This window comes from Neoarius graeffei, chromosome 17 (assembly GCF_027579695.1).
Source record: "Neoarius graeffei isolate fNeoGra1 chromosome 17, fNeoGra1.pri, whole genome shotgun sequence".
Classification (NCBI taxonomy): Eukaryota; Metazoa; Chordata; class Actinopteri; order Siluriformes; family Ariidae; genus Neoarius; species Neoarius graeffei.
Window position 1 is genome coordinate 49,015,177 of NC_083585.1, and position 16,016 is coordinate 49,031,192.

At 39.8% G+C, this 16,016-nt stretch overlaps 1 protein-coding gene across 1 annotated transcript; it reads left to right on the top strand.

Annotated features, from left to right (window-relative positions):
• Nucleotides 1-1,948: 1,948 nt before the first annotated feature.
• On the top strand, nt 1,949-2,899 carry LOC132901186 (olfactory receptor 52B2-like). Its single transcript, XM_060943527.1, has one exon. It carries the CDS (start codon nt 1,949-1,951, stop codon nt 2,897-2,899), a length of 951 nt encoding a protein of 316 aa, XP_060799510.1.
• Nucleotides 2,900-16,016: the final 13,117 nt, after the last annotated feature.

A 16,016-nucleotide genomic window follows, 5' to 3' on the forward strand; every position in this document is an offset into this window, starting at 1 on the left:
ATGCATTGTGTTACAAGGTAAAATTCACTTTTTTTCATGAACATGTCAATGAGTTCAGTGTTATTCAGTGCCTTTCCCAGCCTAAATCCAATAGAGCATATTTAGAATGTAGTAGAACAGGAGATCTGCAGTATGAAAGTGCACCTGAAAAACCTGCAGGGATTGTCTGATGCGATTATCAGAGTACAAAGCAACTTTGAAGAAAGGTAGTCAATCTGATTGTTTAATTCTTTGTCTCATAAGATTCACATGATATATATATGTTATTTACCATCTGGGAGGTCCGTATCGTGAATTACCATGACTGAGGTCTTGAAAGTATTGACCGAGGCCCTCTGGGCTGAGGTCAGCATTCAAGGTCAAGGTCACGGTATTTCACCATACGGACCGACCTTAATCTGGTAAATAATATATATATATATATATATATATATATATATATATATATATATATATATATATATATATTTTTTTTTTTCTTTACCAAATTCTAACAGAAAACGAGAGTGCCCGAAAGGGAAAACCGAGCCGAGGCGCCATTTTGAATCCTCATTCACGGCTGTAATGCAAATGGCTTCCTCCTTGGTATACAAGTGCACTTCCATGGCAGGAAAACAACTACATTTTGCAGCCTATGTAGTCCCCTATTTATACAAAATTGAATCATTCAGGATTCAGCCATGTTTTTGCTCAGCGTGAGCAACAGTTACAGGTTTTGAGCTTTCTTCTGAAATGTTTTCTTTTATTTCTTCTTCCTCAGGGTAGTAAAACTCGCTTTTGCTGTGAACACTGTCGTTATCGCTATCCATGATGTAAAATTAATGCTATTATACTGAAAAATGCTGGCAAAAATTTATGATTTTTGATACTTATAAATAAATCTTATATATATATATATATATATATATATATATATATATATATATATATATATATATATATACAAGATAAATGTTGACAAAAAATGCTATTATGTTTGTTGTTGTGAACGAGCGAGTCGCCAGAGGTCCATAACCGGGGTCTGTATTGTAGGATACAGACCCGCTTGCCAGCCAATCAGAGTGCAGGATTTGATGGAAACCGGACCGTGAAAAAAATTAATATATGTTATTTACCAGCTGGGAGGTCTGTATTGTGAAATACCGTGACCAAGGTCTTGAAAGTACTGACCGAGGCCCTCTGGGCCGAGGTCAGTATTCAAGGCTGAGGTCACGGAATTTCACCATACAGACCGACCTTAAGCTGGTAAATAATATATTTATTTTTTTCTTTACCAAATTCTAACAGAAAACGAGAGCACCCGAAAGGGAAAACCGAGCCGAGCCACCATTTTGAATCCTCATTCACGGCTGTAATGCAAATGGCTTCCTCCTCAGTATACAAGTGCACTTCCATGGCAGGAAAAAAAACTACATTTTGCTGCCTATGTAGTCCTCTATTTATACAAAATTAAGTCATTCAGGATTCAGCCATGTTTTTGCTTGGCGTTAGCAACAGTTACAGGTTTTTAGCTTTCTCCTGAAATGTTTTCTTTTATTTCTTCTTCATCAGGGTAGTAAAACCCCGTAACTGGGGTCCGTATCATAGGATATGGACCTGCTCGCCAGCCAATCAGAGCGCAGGATTTGATGGAAACTGGACCGCGAAAAAAAAAATTTTACTTGTGCTAACGTTTGTGGACATAACTTCTTCTGTCAAGCTATACATCTTATGGTTATGAGAAGATTCAAGGTGCTAATATTCTCTGGTGGCATATGAGTGACATGCATGGTCTTGGGAGGAGAGAAATGGATATAAATGGGCCATATCTCCCCCCCCACATTCACACAATTGTATCTTTTGCCAGGTGAGTCTGAGGTCAAAGCCACTGTAAATGAAAAAAGGGAAAAAATGTGCACTGGTAAATTAATAACTCTTCTTTTCTGTTTTCTTTTCCTGCAGGTTGTGAATGGAGCAAAAATTTTCCAATAACACATTCAGTTTCAACCTTCAAATTGCCAGATTTGATGTCCCTCCTCAAGCCATTTATCCTGTTTTTATCACTGGAGCTCTGATCTATTTGTTTGCAGTGTTCTGTAATGTAATAATTTTAGCATTGATTGTTACCCAGCAAAGCCTTCATAGACCAATGTTTTACATTTTGTTCAGCCTTCCTTTGGCAGATTTAATGGCAATTACATGTGCCTTGCCCAGAGTGCTACTGGATATTGTAACCCAGACAAATATGGTCTATTATCCAACATGTGTCCTGCAGGGGTTTTTGCTTCATTTATATGGAGGTAGTGTACTTTTTATCCTGGCAGCCATGTCATTTGATCGCTACATCGCAATATGCAAGCCACTGAGGTATAACTCTATCATGAGTCCATACACAGTTGGTGGTGTGATAGCTCTGGCTTGGGGCCTTGACATTTCCATGATTGTTGTGTTGTTTGCTCTTCAGGCAAGATTTCCAAAATGTAAAACAGTCATTTTTAATGTGTATTGTGGCAATAATACACTGTTAAAGCTTTCATGTGGTGGTGACTTTACTGTGAACAATGTTTATGGATTAACTATAACTGGAGTTATGCAGGGCATTAGTGTGACTATTCAATTATTCTCCTATGCACAAATTCTTAAAGCCTGTCTTTCCCACACACAAACTAATGTTAGAAGTAAGGCTGTAAACACGTGTTTAGCACAGATAATTACCTTTGTTCTGTATGAAATAGTTTCTACCTTTACCATAGTTTCATATCGTTTTCAGAATATACCACCCAATGCACAAAAAATATGCGGCATGCTGATTTTCACCATTCTTCCAATTATTAATCCAATTATATATGGAATGAAAACAAGAGACATCAGAAATTCATTTGTCATAGTGCTGAAAAAACGAAAGGTGGCATTTACATAATTTTTGAACAAAAATTATGTAAATAAACATTGCATTCAATTCAGTTATGTGGACTTGTTAAAATATAACCAACTGCAATTAGCGAATAAGTTTTCTTCAAATGTTTAACTCAAACTAAAATACATAAAATAACAATTATGGATTTTTCTGCATAATATAAATTCTGAAAGACTTATTTGGTCAATAACCTGACATATAACTCAGATCTGTGTGTGTTTTCAATTTAACATATTCTATTGACTAACAAATATCCTACAGTAGGCTCTAAAATTAAAATAATTTCTTCAGGAGGTTTCTGCAGGAGAAAGAATAGAAACTATTGAAGTGTATGGACCTATAGGTAATAACATTTATTATACTGATTAGAATTTTGGATGCATTATTTAGTTTAATTACATTTTAATGGTACCAGTTGCTGTGAGGAGAAACAGGATTAGCTAATTGGGATGATGCCTTTTTTTTTCCTGACTCTGAAAGCTACTAGCCAGTATCATGTATTCCCCATTTCAGGCTCTCAGTGCACATTGTAGCTGTCAGTGCTACTACACTAGTTAAGTCAAGCCAATTTATTTGTATAGTGCTTTTACTGTAACAACAGCAAAGCAGCTTTACAGAAAAAAAAAGACTTTAAACATATGAGAATGTTATCCCTAATAAATGTATTTATCCCTGATGAACAAGCCTGTGGTGGCAGTGGCAATGAAAACTCCCTCAGACAACACAAGGAAGAAACCTTGAGAGGAACCAGACTCAAAACGGAACCCATCCTCATCTGGGTGATAACATATAGCATGATTAGAAGTAATTTGCTTCTATAGCTGTGTCCTATTTTGTCACAAAATAGGTACTACTTCTGTGTTTCTGTGTGTTTGAGTCATTCTATCATTTAGGGTACATTCCATGTCATTTGATGATAATTCTATTTATTCTATTTCTTCTTAAACATCATATTTTACCTATTTATGGAAAGCATGTTATATAACACAAACATTGAGTGCATCCTAAGATTCATTTAGCTTGAAATGTGTCATGAAGTTCCTAAATTGATTTGTTTTGCTATGTTTGTTTTTCAGTTGAGGGAGTCTTGGTTTCAAAATGATGAATAAAAAAAAGCTAAGATAAAACACATTTGTATTCATTTCAAAAGTCTAAATACAAAGGAAAATAATCCATTTAAAACTGATTTTCTCTAATTTAAATGTCTGACTAGATTAATGTCTGCAGAAGTTCTATCAGTTATGGCACTCAAGCTCCTCTTGCAACTCAAAAATCCTTTGTTAAAACTTTGTAAAAATGCTTTGTAATTTTCTTTTGTGGCAGACATTTGAAGAAAAAAAATTATATAATCACAAATTGTCAATGAATATATTAATTGACCCTCAATTACCTTATGTACATTGTTGTGGTTTACAAATATGTAATGATTTTTTTTAAATTATATTTTCAAATATGATGTTAATCTGTTCAAGAAAATGACATGGCAAGGCCAACCATTGAAATTATGGGTCAAAATTGGGAAATTGTCAACTATGTTACCTGTCAACCAAGTTACCAAATAGTCTATCTCATCTGTCATTATTACGGTATCTGTCTACATGTGTCACAATACATTCATATGGGCACACTTTCTTTTTCTCCCTCAACACATTTTTTAAAAAATCTTGCTTTCAATAAATGTCAGCAGCTGAGAAACAGCAGAGTTACAGTGCTCATCAGGATGCTTGATCCTGCAAGAAGAGCAGTATATTTATAAAAGCAGAGAATGGCATGGCAAACTCTGACTTTCATTTTTAACACCTTATTTTTCACATTTAAAAAATAAATATGGTGCTTCTGATATCCTTTAAATTATACTATACATCAACATAGGTTGAAGTTTTACGTGACATATCTTAAAATTACCAAGATGACCTGTATGGTAGTTTTATAATAAAAAAAATCCCTGTCCTTAATGACAATGCTAAACATATCACATATCTGAAAAAAAAATCTATTCTTAAAATTATTTTTAAAACATTATATGTATGGCAGAATAATGCAGGATTTAATCAAATGACTAATGACATCCAGTGTTAGAAATGCAGGCAACAGACAGATGTAAGTGTGAGAGAGTTTTACTCAGCAAACAAATCTAAATTGGAATCCAAAAATCAATGTCAAGGTGCAGCAAAGGTCAGGCAATGCACAGACAGAATATCAGAGGCAGATCAGAATACAAAATCCAAAAGCCCTAATGAAGTCAAACCAAATAATAATCAATACAGAGATATAAGGCTTCGTAAAGTCAGATAATAATAATGAGCAACCAGTGAACTGACAACAGGGTCATGAGCAGCCGAGGCTCTTTGATTTGCATATGGCACACGAAGGCTCCCCTAAATGGTTCAATCCCATGGAAGAGCTACTGTAGCACAAACTGCTGAAAAAGTTAATGCTGACACCTTTCTATTTTAGCCAGTATTAACCAGGTGGAGGATGGGCAGGTGCTTTGGAGCCTGGATCAACCAGCAGGTACCGTACTCCAGCAGCCGCCATGGCCCTACTACATATCATGCACAGCAAGATGGATCTGCAGGAAGACCTCACAGTGAGTGGTCCACCTGTTGTTGCTTCTGTCAGGGGAAGCTCAGCTCATAGTTGAAAAGCTCTCTGTCTCCAACCTGCTGGACCTCAAACCTCAAGTGGGTTATCTTGCAATTGAAGAAGCTGCCTTCATTTGTCACATGCACACTCAAGCACAGTGAAATTCATCCTCTGCATTTAACCCATCTGAAGCAGTGAACACACGTATGCACACACACACACACAAGTGAGTAATGAGCACACACATACACTCAGAGTAGTGAGCAGCCATGCTACAGTGCCTGGGGAGCAGTTGGGGGTTAGGTGCCTTGCTCAAGGGCACTTCAGCCCAAGGCTGCCTCATATTAACCTAACCTTATGCAGTGGTCAAAATACTTTTTTCCAGTGTTCTGCAATATTGCAGAATGTCAAAATTTTGTTCTGCAATTTGGAAATATTTTCTGCAAATACACAAGCCTACATACTACACCCTTCTCAACCTGATAATGCCTATATTTACATCATATCTAGCTTTACAACTCATAGCACTACTGTAATTCTTTATTCTCTCACTCTATTTTTAATTTCAGTCTTCACAGATCCTTCTCTGCAGCAAAGTTATCATTTCATGATACCTCCAGAGGTCTTTCAACCCCCTCGCCCTGACACTACGGGCTACTACAACTTGAAGTATACCAACTAATTCATAAATGTACAGTACTAGTTATCACACCCACGCATTATCCTTCCACACAACATACTAATAAAGGTATCACCACAATAAAAAATAGAACACAACTGTTCTTCAAGAAACAAAACATTCATTTTCATGTTACACGTCGTTACATTTTCTCAAGATTAAGTTTCTAGCTTGAACAATAGATTGTTACCCAAAATGTACTTCATTCAGTGTTTGCATCTGCAACCTGTAGTTTTAAATTGAAAGCAAGGTTTCAATTCTACACTCTGTTACATCTTACGATGATGCAAAGAAGTGATGCCATTAAGGAATAAAACCCAACTGGCAAATGGAAAGACGTTTGGGTTCATTGTGTTTGCCTGGCTTCTAATGTGCAAGGTCATGAACTGAACTGAGAACTACTGCAGGCAGGGGCACCACCAGAAATTTTGGGCCCCCCAACTTTGCCCACCCTCATCACAATTGCACTATTGTCATTATTTGACTTTTGATAGCCCATGGACCTTGAGTTTGTGACTTTGTTATTACATTTTATGTATTAACCTACCAGGGACTAGATGAAAACTGGTCAGTGACTAATTCTGGCACATTTAGAATCACAAATGAAAATTCAAGATTTTGCCACATACCTTTTTGTGCTAGGACAATTGGTAGTGAAATGTGTGATGTGACTGCTAATAAATCATAGAACACATAACCATGTCAAACACTTGATGGTGTCCGTTATTAGCAACACTTTAATCTAGCAAACTGTATATGGCGCTCGCTCATTAAAAACTTAAATCCTAAAGCATTTATGGGTTGTATTGCTGCTTACCTCCTTCTCCAAAGGGGGGTTCAGTGGTTTGGTAGGGCGGAGGTCCCCCTGAGGCTGAATCTGTGCATATTTAGGGCACCCCATTAGTTATGAAACTGGTTATTAGCACTAGTTATTAGCACCAGCATAACATAATATTTCATCTTGTTTATTATCACACAAGTCAGTTCAGTTATTAAAATGGAAAAAATGTCACTGTACAAACTGTAAAAGTGTTCTCTTGATAGGCTAATCCAACCACGTTCATACTGTTCTTTTACCATTCGCTAATATTTTAAACACACATGTGAGCGATAGCGACCTTTCTTTGGGAAAAACTGAGTGACCAGTTGCCTGCCTCTCCGGTCCCTCTCAGCTTTCAGCTGCCTTTCTTCACGTTTTTGACAGCCACTCTTCATATTTAGTGATCATAGACTGTACGCACTCCACTGCTGGCTGGCTGGCTGGCTGCTGCACCGCGACACAGCAGCAAGTAGCATTGCACTGATCAGCACACAGATTTAACGCATCGCGCTTCTACCAGAACTGGACCGTACCATTTCGCAAAAGGGGGAGGGTTAAATGATAATATGTTGAAGAACTCAAGAAATAGACAACCTTATTCAATTAGCTCATTTTACCAGATGGAATATTGCATTGTTATTTCAAAAGTCTTATTAAAATCCTTAAAAGCATATTATCAGCCCCTTAAAGGGCCCCATGGCAGTGCTTGGCCCCTAGAATTGTTCTAACCTTTCCCCCCCTGGCGGCACCCATGACTGCAGGGGCTTCACTGCTCTAAACTAACAACAGAGAACTGGGTACAAACTAATCATGGCAGAACTGAGAGCTACAGAACTACTGAGAGCTACAGAACTGAAACTATGAGCTTTGTCTTACAGGGCAACTGTTCTACTTTGTGGTAGTCTGCACCACAGGCAAGACAGCACTAGTAAAAAAAAAGAACATGTACACAAAACATGTATTAGTGTAGCTTGGTATGAGAAAACAAAATATTCAAAAGTATCTATGAATAAAGGTAAAATACTGTTGCTGTCTTCAAAAGGGATATAATATCAGTATAATTTGGCATGATTCAACAATACAATATACACAAACCTATACAATTTACCAATATATATGTATGCAACTATAACAGCGACCGTCTTCATTTTTGTCACCCTCGCGAACGCGCGATCTGTCGCTGTTGTTGTTGGAGTCACGCTGGCTGCCGGTTTTGCTGAGATACGACAAAATCATCCTTGTTTTCTTGGCGTTTTTGTTGGACTCTTGCCCCGAAGAAACAATCCTCTTCTTGGGAGCCATGTTTGCTGTGCCGTATTGAATTCTGGGAGATGCATGGCAGAAACTGCCGAGGTAGTTGTCGGGTCCTCCCGGTGGGTATTAAAAGTGACGAAATCTTACATTGGAAAATGGCAACTGCCCTTATTTGGTTGTCGTCACCTTTCGTCTGTATTACATAAATATTGCTCAACTTTGACCTGGAAAACGCCGTCAGGTTCGCGCGGCGCAGGTTTCAGTTTATTTACAGCACCGCTAGTTTGCTAAATTGAGAACCATTCAATCCCGAGCCTGATTTTTTTCATTCTGCAAAATTGCAGGGTTTTTTTTATTTTTCTTCTGCAATCTTGAAAATTATTCTGCAAAATGCAGACTGCAGACAGGTATTTCGAACACTGTTATGTCTTTGGACTGTGGGGGAAACTGGAGCACCTGGAGGAAACCCATGCAGACATGGGGAGAACATGCAAACTTCACACAGAAAGGCCCCTGTCAGCTGCTTAGCTCGAACCCAGAACCTTCTTGCTGTGAGGAGACAGTGCTAACCACTACACCACTGTGTGGCCCCAATTGACCACACACTGGAACAGTATCCTCAATGTTTCCACACGATGACACTCAGTGACCTTGTCCACCATTTTGCCTTCACACAACAGCTTCACGATGTCTGCTAAAGGTGGCTGCTGGCCAAGAGGTGAGATGTTGATGACTTCATTGACCAAGTGGTTTTGGAGTAGTTCATTGCTCAGCTGCCGGAAGGTCTGGTGGAGTACATTACTGCATGCAGTGTTGCAGAGGCACTCTTCCATGTTGTCTCCCAAGCCAGGATACCATAAGAGATCTTGATTGATCAAGGCACAGTGTTCATAGCATGCACACTTCATGAGCTGTACAAATTATTGCAGATTAAATCAATTTGTATCAGTGTTTCCCATCCACAGCTGGATGGGTTGTTCAAACTATTTAATCAAATGCTTGAAAACGCAAAATTGGTTCAGGATGATGCATGAAATTGTGATAAATGACTTGAGCACCAATTATTTGCAGTTCAAGAGGTTCCACAAGCCTCCACAGGGTTTTCCCCATTTGAATTATTGTATGGGTGCAAACCTTGTGGCATCTTGGATGTCATTGGGGAAATCGGGAGGCAGGACCTTCTAGTATAAATGAAATTCAATATATTATTTGTCTGAGAGCAAAAAGTTGTGGAGTTATGCCACCTAACACAGGAGAATCTGCTACAGGCACAAGAATGGCAATCCTGGCTGTAAAACAGTGGTGTTCTGCTATGGGAATTTGTCCCGGAAGATAAACTGCTCATTTTCTGACCCACATCAAGCTCCAAATTACTCATGAAGTGGCAAGAACCCTTTGAGGTCACATGGCGAGTCAGAGAAGTCGACTATGAGGTCAGGTGAACAGATGGAGGTGATGCATGTCAGATATACCACCTTAATCTCCTGAAACCATGGAGAGAGGAGGTTCCTGTGGCTCTGGCGATGATTATTCCTGAGTGGGAGGAGCTGGAACCAGAGGCAAGTCCAAAAAGTGTGGCCCAATTCACCCCAGCCCCCTATGGAGACCATCTCTCATTCTATCAGAGAGCACAAGTTGGCAGGAGGAATTTTCTGATGTTTTCAACTCTTACTGTTTGCACAAACATCAGAGAACACCACATTGAGACTCCTCTCAAGGTGGTTGTACATAGCCACCTGCACCACTGTACCATCTGAACACAAAAAAAATATATATGGTTTGAGTTTAACTCAAGGCTATGTTTGATCTGGGTGTAATTGAGGAGTCCCACAGTCACTGGAGCAGCTCAGTGGTCTTTCTGTCCAAGACCAGCAGGTCAGTCCAGTTCTGTGTGGATTTCAGAAAAGTCAACAGAATGTCTAAGTTTGATGCATATCTGATGCCTCACATTAATAATCTCCGTAAATCAGGTGTAGCTTGATTTTATTCGACACAGAATTTACTCGAGGGGTATTGGGAGATTCCCTTGATTCCAATATCCCAAGAAAAAATAGCCTTTTTCACTCCTTTTGTGTGACACCAATTTGTCACCTTTCCATCTGGGTTGTTCGGTAGCCCAGCAACATTTCATTAAGTCATGAACAGAATTATCTGCCCACACAATGAATATGCTGCTAGCTGTATGCTGCTGTGCTGCTAGATGACACAATCATTGATGGTAGTGTCCTCAGATCCTTGAGATGGGTACAACTCACAGCAAACCCAAAGAAGTGTGCAATTGGGCAGGTGGAAGTACAGTATCTGGGCTTACACTTGGGTCATGGGTAGGTGCATCCCCAAATTGATAAGACAGCAGCGATTGAGGCCTGCCAAAGACACAAGACCAAAAAAGGGGGTGAGGCAGTTCCTGGAGCTGGCTGGCTATTATTAAAATTTTGTATCTAATTTTTTGGAAGTCACCAGCCTACTGAATGACCTCACTAAATAGGGGGCAACAGATCTGGTCCACTGAACGGAGCCATGCAGACAGGCCCAGGTAAAAGCAGTTTTGTGTGGGGGCCCACTGATGCATCAGACAGAGCACTGGGAGCCGTTTTATCCCAGGTGGTGGAGTGAAAGGAGCATCCTGTGTTGTACATCAGCCACAAGCTCTTGGTGCAAGAGATGAAGTACAGCATGAAAGGGTGAGTGATTGTGTGACAGCTGTGGACAGAGAGGAGGCAGGCAGGTAACACATGATGGGTCCCACTTGTGTCAGATCGTCAGCAATTTATTTACGTGTGCCATTTGTGTGTGCTTGCAGAGAGAAGCTGGTAACCACAGAGAAAGAGCTGAGAAACCCATCACTCTGTGTGTGTGTGTGCGCGTGTGTGTGTGCGCGCACGCGTGCATTGTTTTTTATGGTTTGGCTGGACTTTACACCTGACTACATACCGACTCTATGTGGACCTGAGGGGATTACGAGAACCATGCCGATGTCCACGTAATTCAAAGAGCGAATTCGGATTCAGCAGTGTCTAAATAGCATAGATTCTGTTTTTTCTCTGAAAGTCCCTTTTTACTGCTAACCTGATTTTTGAGTGTATCCCAGTGTATAACACAGTGGACCCTAGTGGCCATGGCTGAATTGCACTTTCATACACATTTCTGATACACACGGGGTGTTTTTGGCGGGCTTTGTTGTGATTGGTTAGTTTTCGAATGTGGGCAGTACCCACTGGGCTGCACGTGGACCTCCGCCCAGACATCATCATTAAAGGACTTAATGTTTCGCTGGATGATTAACATGCACAGGTAAGTCAAGTCAAGTTTATTGTCAAATATGCTATACATGCTCAACATACAGCACAGATGAAATTTCTGTCCTCTCTGACCCATGGTGCAAACAGGCAGTGCAGTAAATTAAAAAAAGAATAATTGAAATAAACAATAATAATTGAAATAAACTTATATGTTTATAAATGTAGTAGCTTTTTGCTTGAGCAATTGTTTTTGCAAGTAACAGCAACTTATTGTTGTAAATGAAGTGTTATCATTCGGTCGGAGAGCCAGCGGCACCTGCCGCAGTTTAGACCGAGGAGATGAGGCAGAGTGTATGAGAGGCGAGGCCTGGCTCGTTAAGCCGTACACCTGGAGACTTATAGTGCATCAGATTAAGTCAATATTCCAGAAGAATCGTTCACTTTGTGATACAAGCACAAATTTGGCATGAACAATGATTAGGACCCACTTTTTTAGAAAAGCCCTTTAGCCACCTGAAAATCCAAGATGGCGGCCCTTTTTAAAGATGGCCGCCATATTAAATGGAAAGTAAAGGTTTTCAGTGTAGAAATTGAGTGTATGGACATATTGTGATGTTCTGGGCATCACATTATATACAATTTGGCATGACACATTCATTAGTGCCAAAGCAAATCCAAGACGACAGGTATTTTAAACTCAAATTCTCAGTTTCCATCATAAGTTGATTAGAAACACGATTTTAAAAAGTAGTAACAGTCCAAGGTCCAAATGATCTTTATCCACGTAAAAATATTGTAATCAATCTCAATTGATGTTCTTTTTATAAGAGAGTGATGTCAAAGCACAACCAGGGCACACTGGTGACATCATTGCTGTGAGACAGCATGGGGTTCAGTGTCAGCTAAGTACTATACTCACTAGTTGTAGTGTACCAACTGTAGGACTCACTGTAGTTACAGTATAGTTTAGTGTCCCAAATGCTATCTAATCAGCCCTGTATACAGTTAGGTCCATATATATTTGGACACTGACACAAATTTTGTTTTTTTACCTGTTTACTGAAACCTATTCAAGTTATAGTTATATAATGGATATGGACATAAAGTCCAGACTTTCAGCTTTCATTTGAGGGTATCCATATTAACATTGGATGAAGGGTTTAGGAGTTTCAGCTCCTTAACCTGTGCCACCCCATTTTTAAAGGGACCAAAAGTAATTGGACAATTGACTCAAAGGCTATTTCATGGACAGGTGTGGGCAATTCTTTCGTTATGTCATTCTCAATTAAGCAGATAAAAGGCCTGGAGTTGATTTGAGGTGTGGTGCTTGCATTTGGAAGATTTTGCTGTGAAGAAAACATGCAGTCAAAGGAGCTCTCCATGCAGGTGAAACAAGCCATCCTTAAGCTGCGAAAACAGAAAAAAACCCATCCGAGAAATTGCTACAATATTAGGAGTGGCAAAATCTACAGTTTGGTACATCCTGAGAAAGAGAAAGCACTGGTGAACTCATCAACGCAAAAAGACCTGGACGCCCACAGAAGACAACAGTGGTGGATGATCGCAGAATAATTTCCATGGTGAAAAGAAACCCCTTCAGAACAGCCAACCAAGTGAACAACACTCTCCAGGAGGTAGGTGTATCAATATCCAAATCTACCATAAAGAGAAGACTGCATGAAAGTAAATACAGAGGGTTCACTGCATGGTGCAAGCCACTCATAAGCCTCAAGAATAAAAAGGCTAGATTGGACTTTGCTAAAAAAGCATCTAAAAAAGCCAGCACAGTTCTGGAAGAACATTCTTTGGACAGATGAAACCAAGATCAACCTCTACCAGAATGATGGAAAGAAAAAAGTATGGCGAAGGCGTGGTACAGCTCATGATCCAAAGCATACCACATCATCTGTAAAACACGGCGGAGGCAGTGTGATGGCTTGGGCATGCATGGCTGCCAGTGGCACTGGGTCACTAGTGTTTATTGATGATGTGACACAGGACAGAAGCAGCCGGAGGAATTCTGAGGTATTCAGAGACATACTGTGTGCTCAAATCCAGCCAAATGCAGCCAAACTGATTGGTCGGCATTTCATAATACAGATGGACAATGACCCAAAACATAAAGCCAAAGCAACCCAGGAGTTTATTAAAGCAAAGAAGTGGAATATTCTTGAATGGCTAAGTCAGTCACCTGATCTCAACCCAATTGAGCATGCATTTCACTTGTTAAAGACTAAACTTCAGACAGAAAGGCCCACAAACAAACAGCAACTGAAAACCACTGCAGTAAAGGCCTGGCAGAGCATTAAAAAGGAGGAAACACAGCGTCTGGTGATGTCCATGAGTTCAAGACTTCAGGCAGTCTTTGCCAACAAAGGGTTTTCAACCAAGTATTAGAAATGAACATTTTATTTACAATTATTTAATTTGTCCAATTACTTTTGAGCCCCTGAAATGAAGGGATTGTGTTTAAAAAATGCTTTAGTTCCTCACATTTTTATGCAATCATTTTGTTCAACCCACTGAATTAAAGCTGAAAGTCTGAATTTCAACTGCATCTGAATTGTTTTGTTCAAAATTCATTGTGGTAATGTACAGAACCAAAATTAGAAAAAATGTTGTCTCTGTCCAAATATTTATGGACCTAACTGTATACACCAACTAGTAGGCCTAGTCTAGATAGTTGTAGTATTGTAGTTAGATAGCTGTACCTGAATTGACAAGATGTGCCAGCGCGGGATAGCCAAGCCAAGGGTAATGGGGCTTTAATTACCCAGATGGTGTACAGATCGCACGGGACTTAAATGGCACTGGATGAAAGATCGGGCTAGGTGTAGAGCACTGATGTTTGAACCTACATAGGTGTATCCCATACTTCAATGTGCTTAGGTATTTTCACAGTTTTTTTACGGTTGGGTGGTAAAAGGATAGCCCCTCGGCCTACACCATGGCACAAAATGTCCACTTCCAATCTGCTGAGTGGTGTATCTCAAACTGACTGGACAAAATGTTGTCTTTGTCAGACAGATCAAAAGGAAGAATTGAAAACTCCTCCAACGCATTATCCTTGCAGTCTTGATGGTTATTCTATGATTGCCACACATTTACCACTCTTTCAAGCAATTAATCAGCTGCCAATCAGGTTAGACGTGTCACGATTGGATGATGGAGGTGGTACTGAAGACACACTGCGAAGGAATAATCCAAAATATCACCAAAGCTGCCGTTTGTTGTTCAGTCACAGCAAGCTTGAGCATGCAAGAAAAAGGGCAGCAGGCGTCCAGAATGACCCTGATGAGGGACACTCAAAAATGTGAAGAACTACCCTTGAAGTGCAGCAGTGTTTCCTTTGTGAAAAGATGAAACCTGTGTCTGAACTACGGCAGGCAATGACCATGCAGCTGAATGACAGACTCAGTAAATGTGCTCGTAACCTGAGTGATGGTAAACTTCTCGTGATGTGATGTGATGTGATGTTGCGTCAGCCTTTCATGGCAAAGGTAAAAAGACTGCATGGAAAACCTGGGAGGTATGCCCTGAAGTGTCTCATGTCTTTCAGAAACTCAGCCAGTATCCACCAGTAACAGATGATGCAGATCTCAGCATGCTTGAGAAATTTGTCATCACTATGTACAACAAGAACAGCACTGCTGATGGGGTTGATGCAAGACTTGACATGTTTGCCCGGAAGCAACGGTCTTATGATGCCTTTCCACCCACAAGGGCGTCCCTTGTACAGCATGCGAAGCGTGCCACTTATCAAGCTGCCTGCATCTGGGCCCAAGCAACTTTATGTCAAATGCATACAGAGAGCCCAGCCAACTGGGGTTGGCGAAAAGAAGGTGAAATTTGGAAAATAGTTTGGACAACACTCCCACCAATAGCCCAGAGCTGTCAACAGTCGGCAAAATGCAGGTGCAAGACTGAATGCTTTGGAAGGTGCAAATGCTACCGCTTTGGCCTTAGATGTACACAGCTGTGTGCCTGCAAATGTGATGATTCATTTTAGTTGCAATCTATGCAATTTGCCATTCCAAGACAATACTCTACCACCTAGCCCGATATCGTGTCAAATTCAGTGCCAAAATACACTATTTATGCAATTCATTTGTTTTTTTTATCTTCATAATATACCACAATTTAGAATTTTTAAATGCAGAACTGAATTTCCCATACTCAAAAACCTATTTTTAGACACCAAGATAATTAAAAATGGATTATCCAATCATAATAGAGACAAAAAACACATAGAAGGGTGGCCATCTTGGAAAATGGTGGCCATATTGTTTTTTTTTTTTTTTTTGCGTGGCTATTAGGCTTTTTGGGTAAAATAGGTCTAGAAGAAGATTTGTGCCAAATTTCATGCTTGTATCACAAAGTGAACGATTCTTACACTAATGTGCTGCACTATTACGCTCCTGGCTGTTAAGAGGACAGCAGGTAGAGAAGGCAACAGAGGCAATATTACTGCGCAGCTCAGGTTTGGTTTTCTAGATTGAAAAAGAAAAATGATAAGAAAAGAAATATAATATAGCACAG

Bases quoted from the DNA above. Each gene is read 5' to 3' on its own strand.
- LOC132901186 (XM_060943527.1), top strand. From the start codon at position 1,949: ATGGAGCAAAAATTTTCCAATAACACATTCAGTTTCAACCTTCAAATT.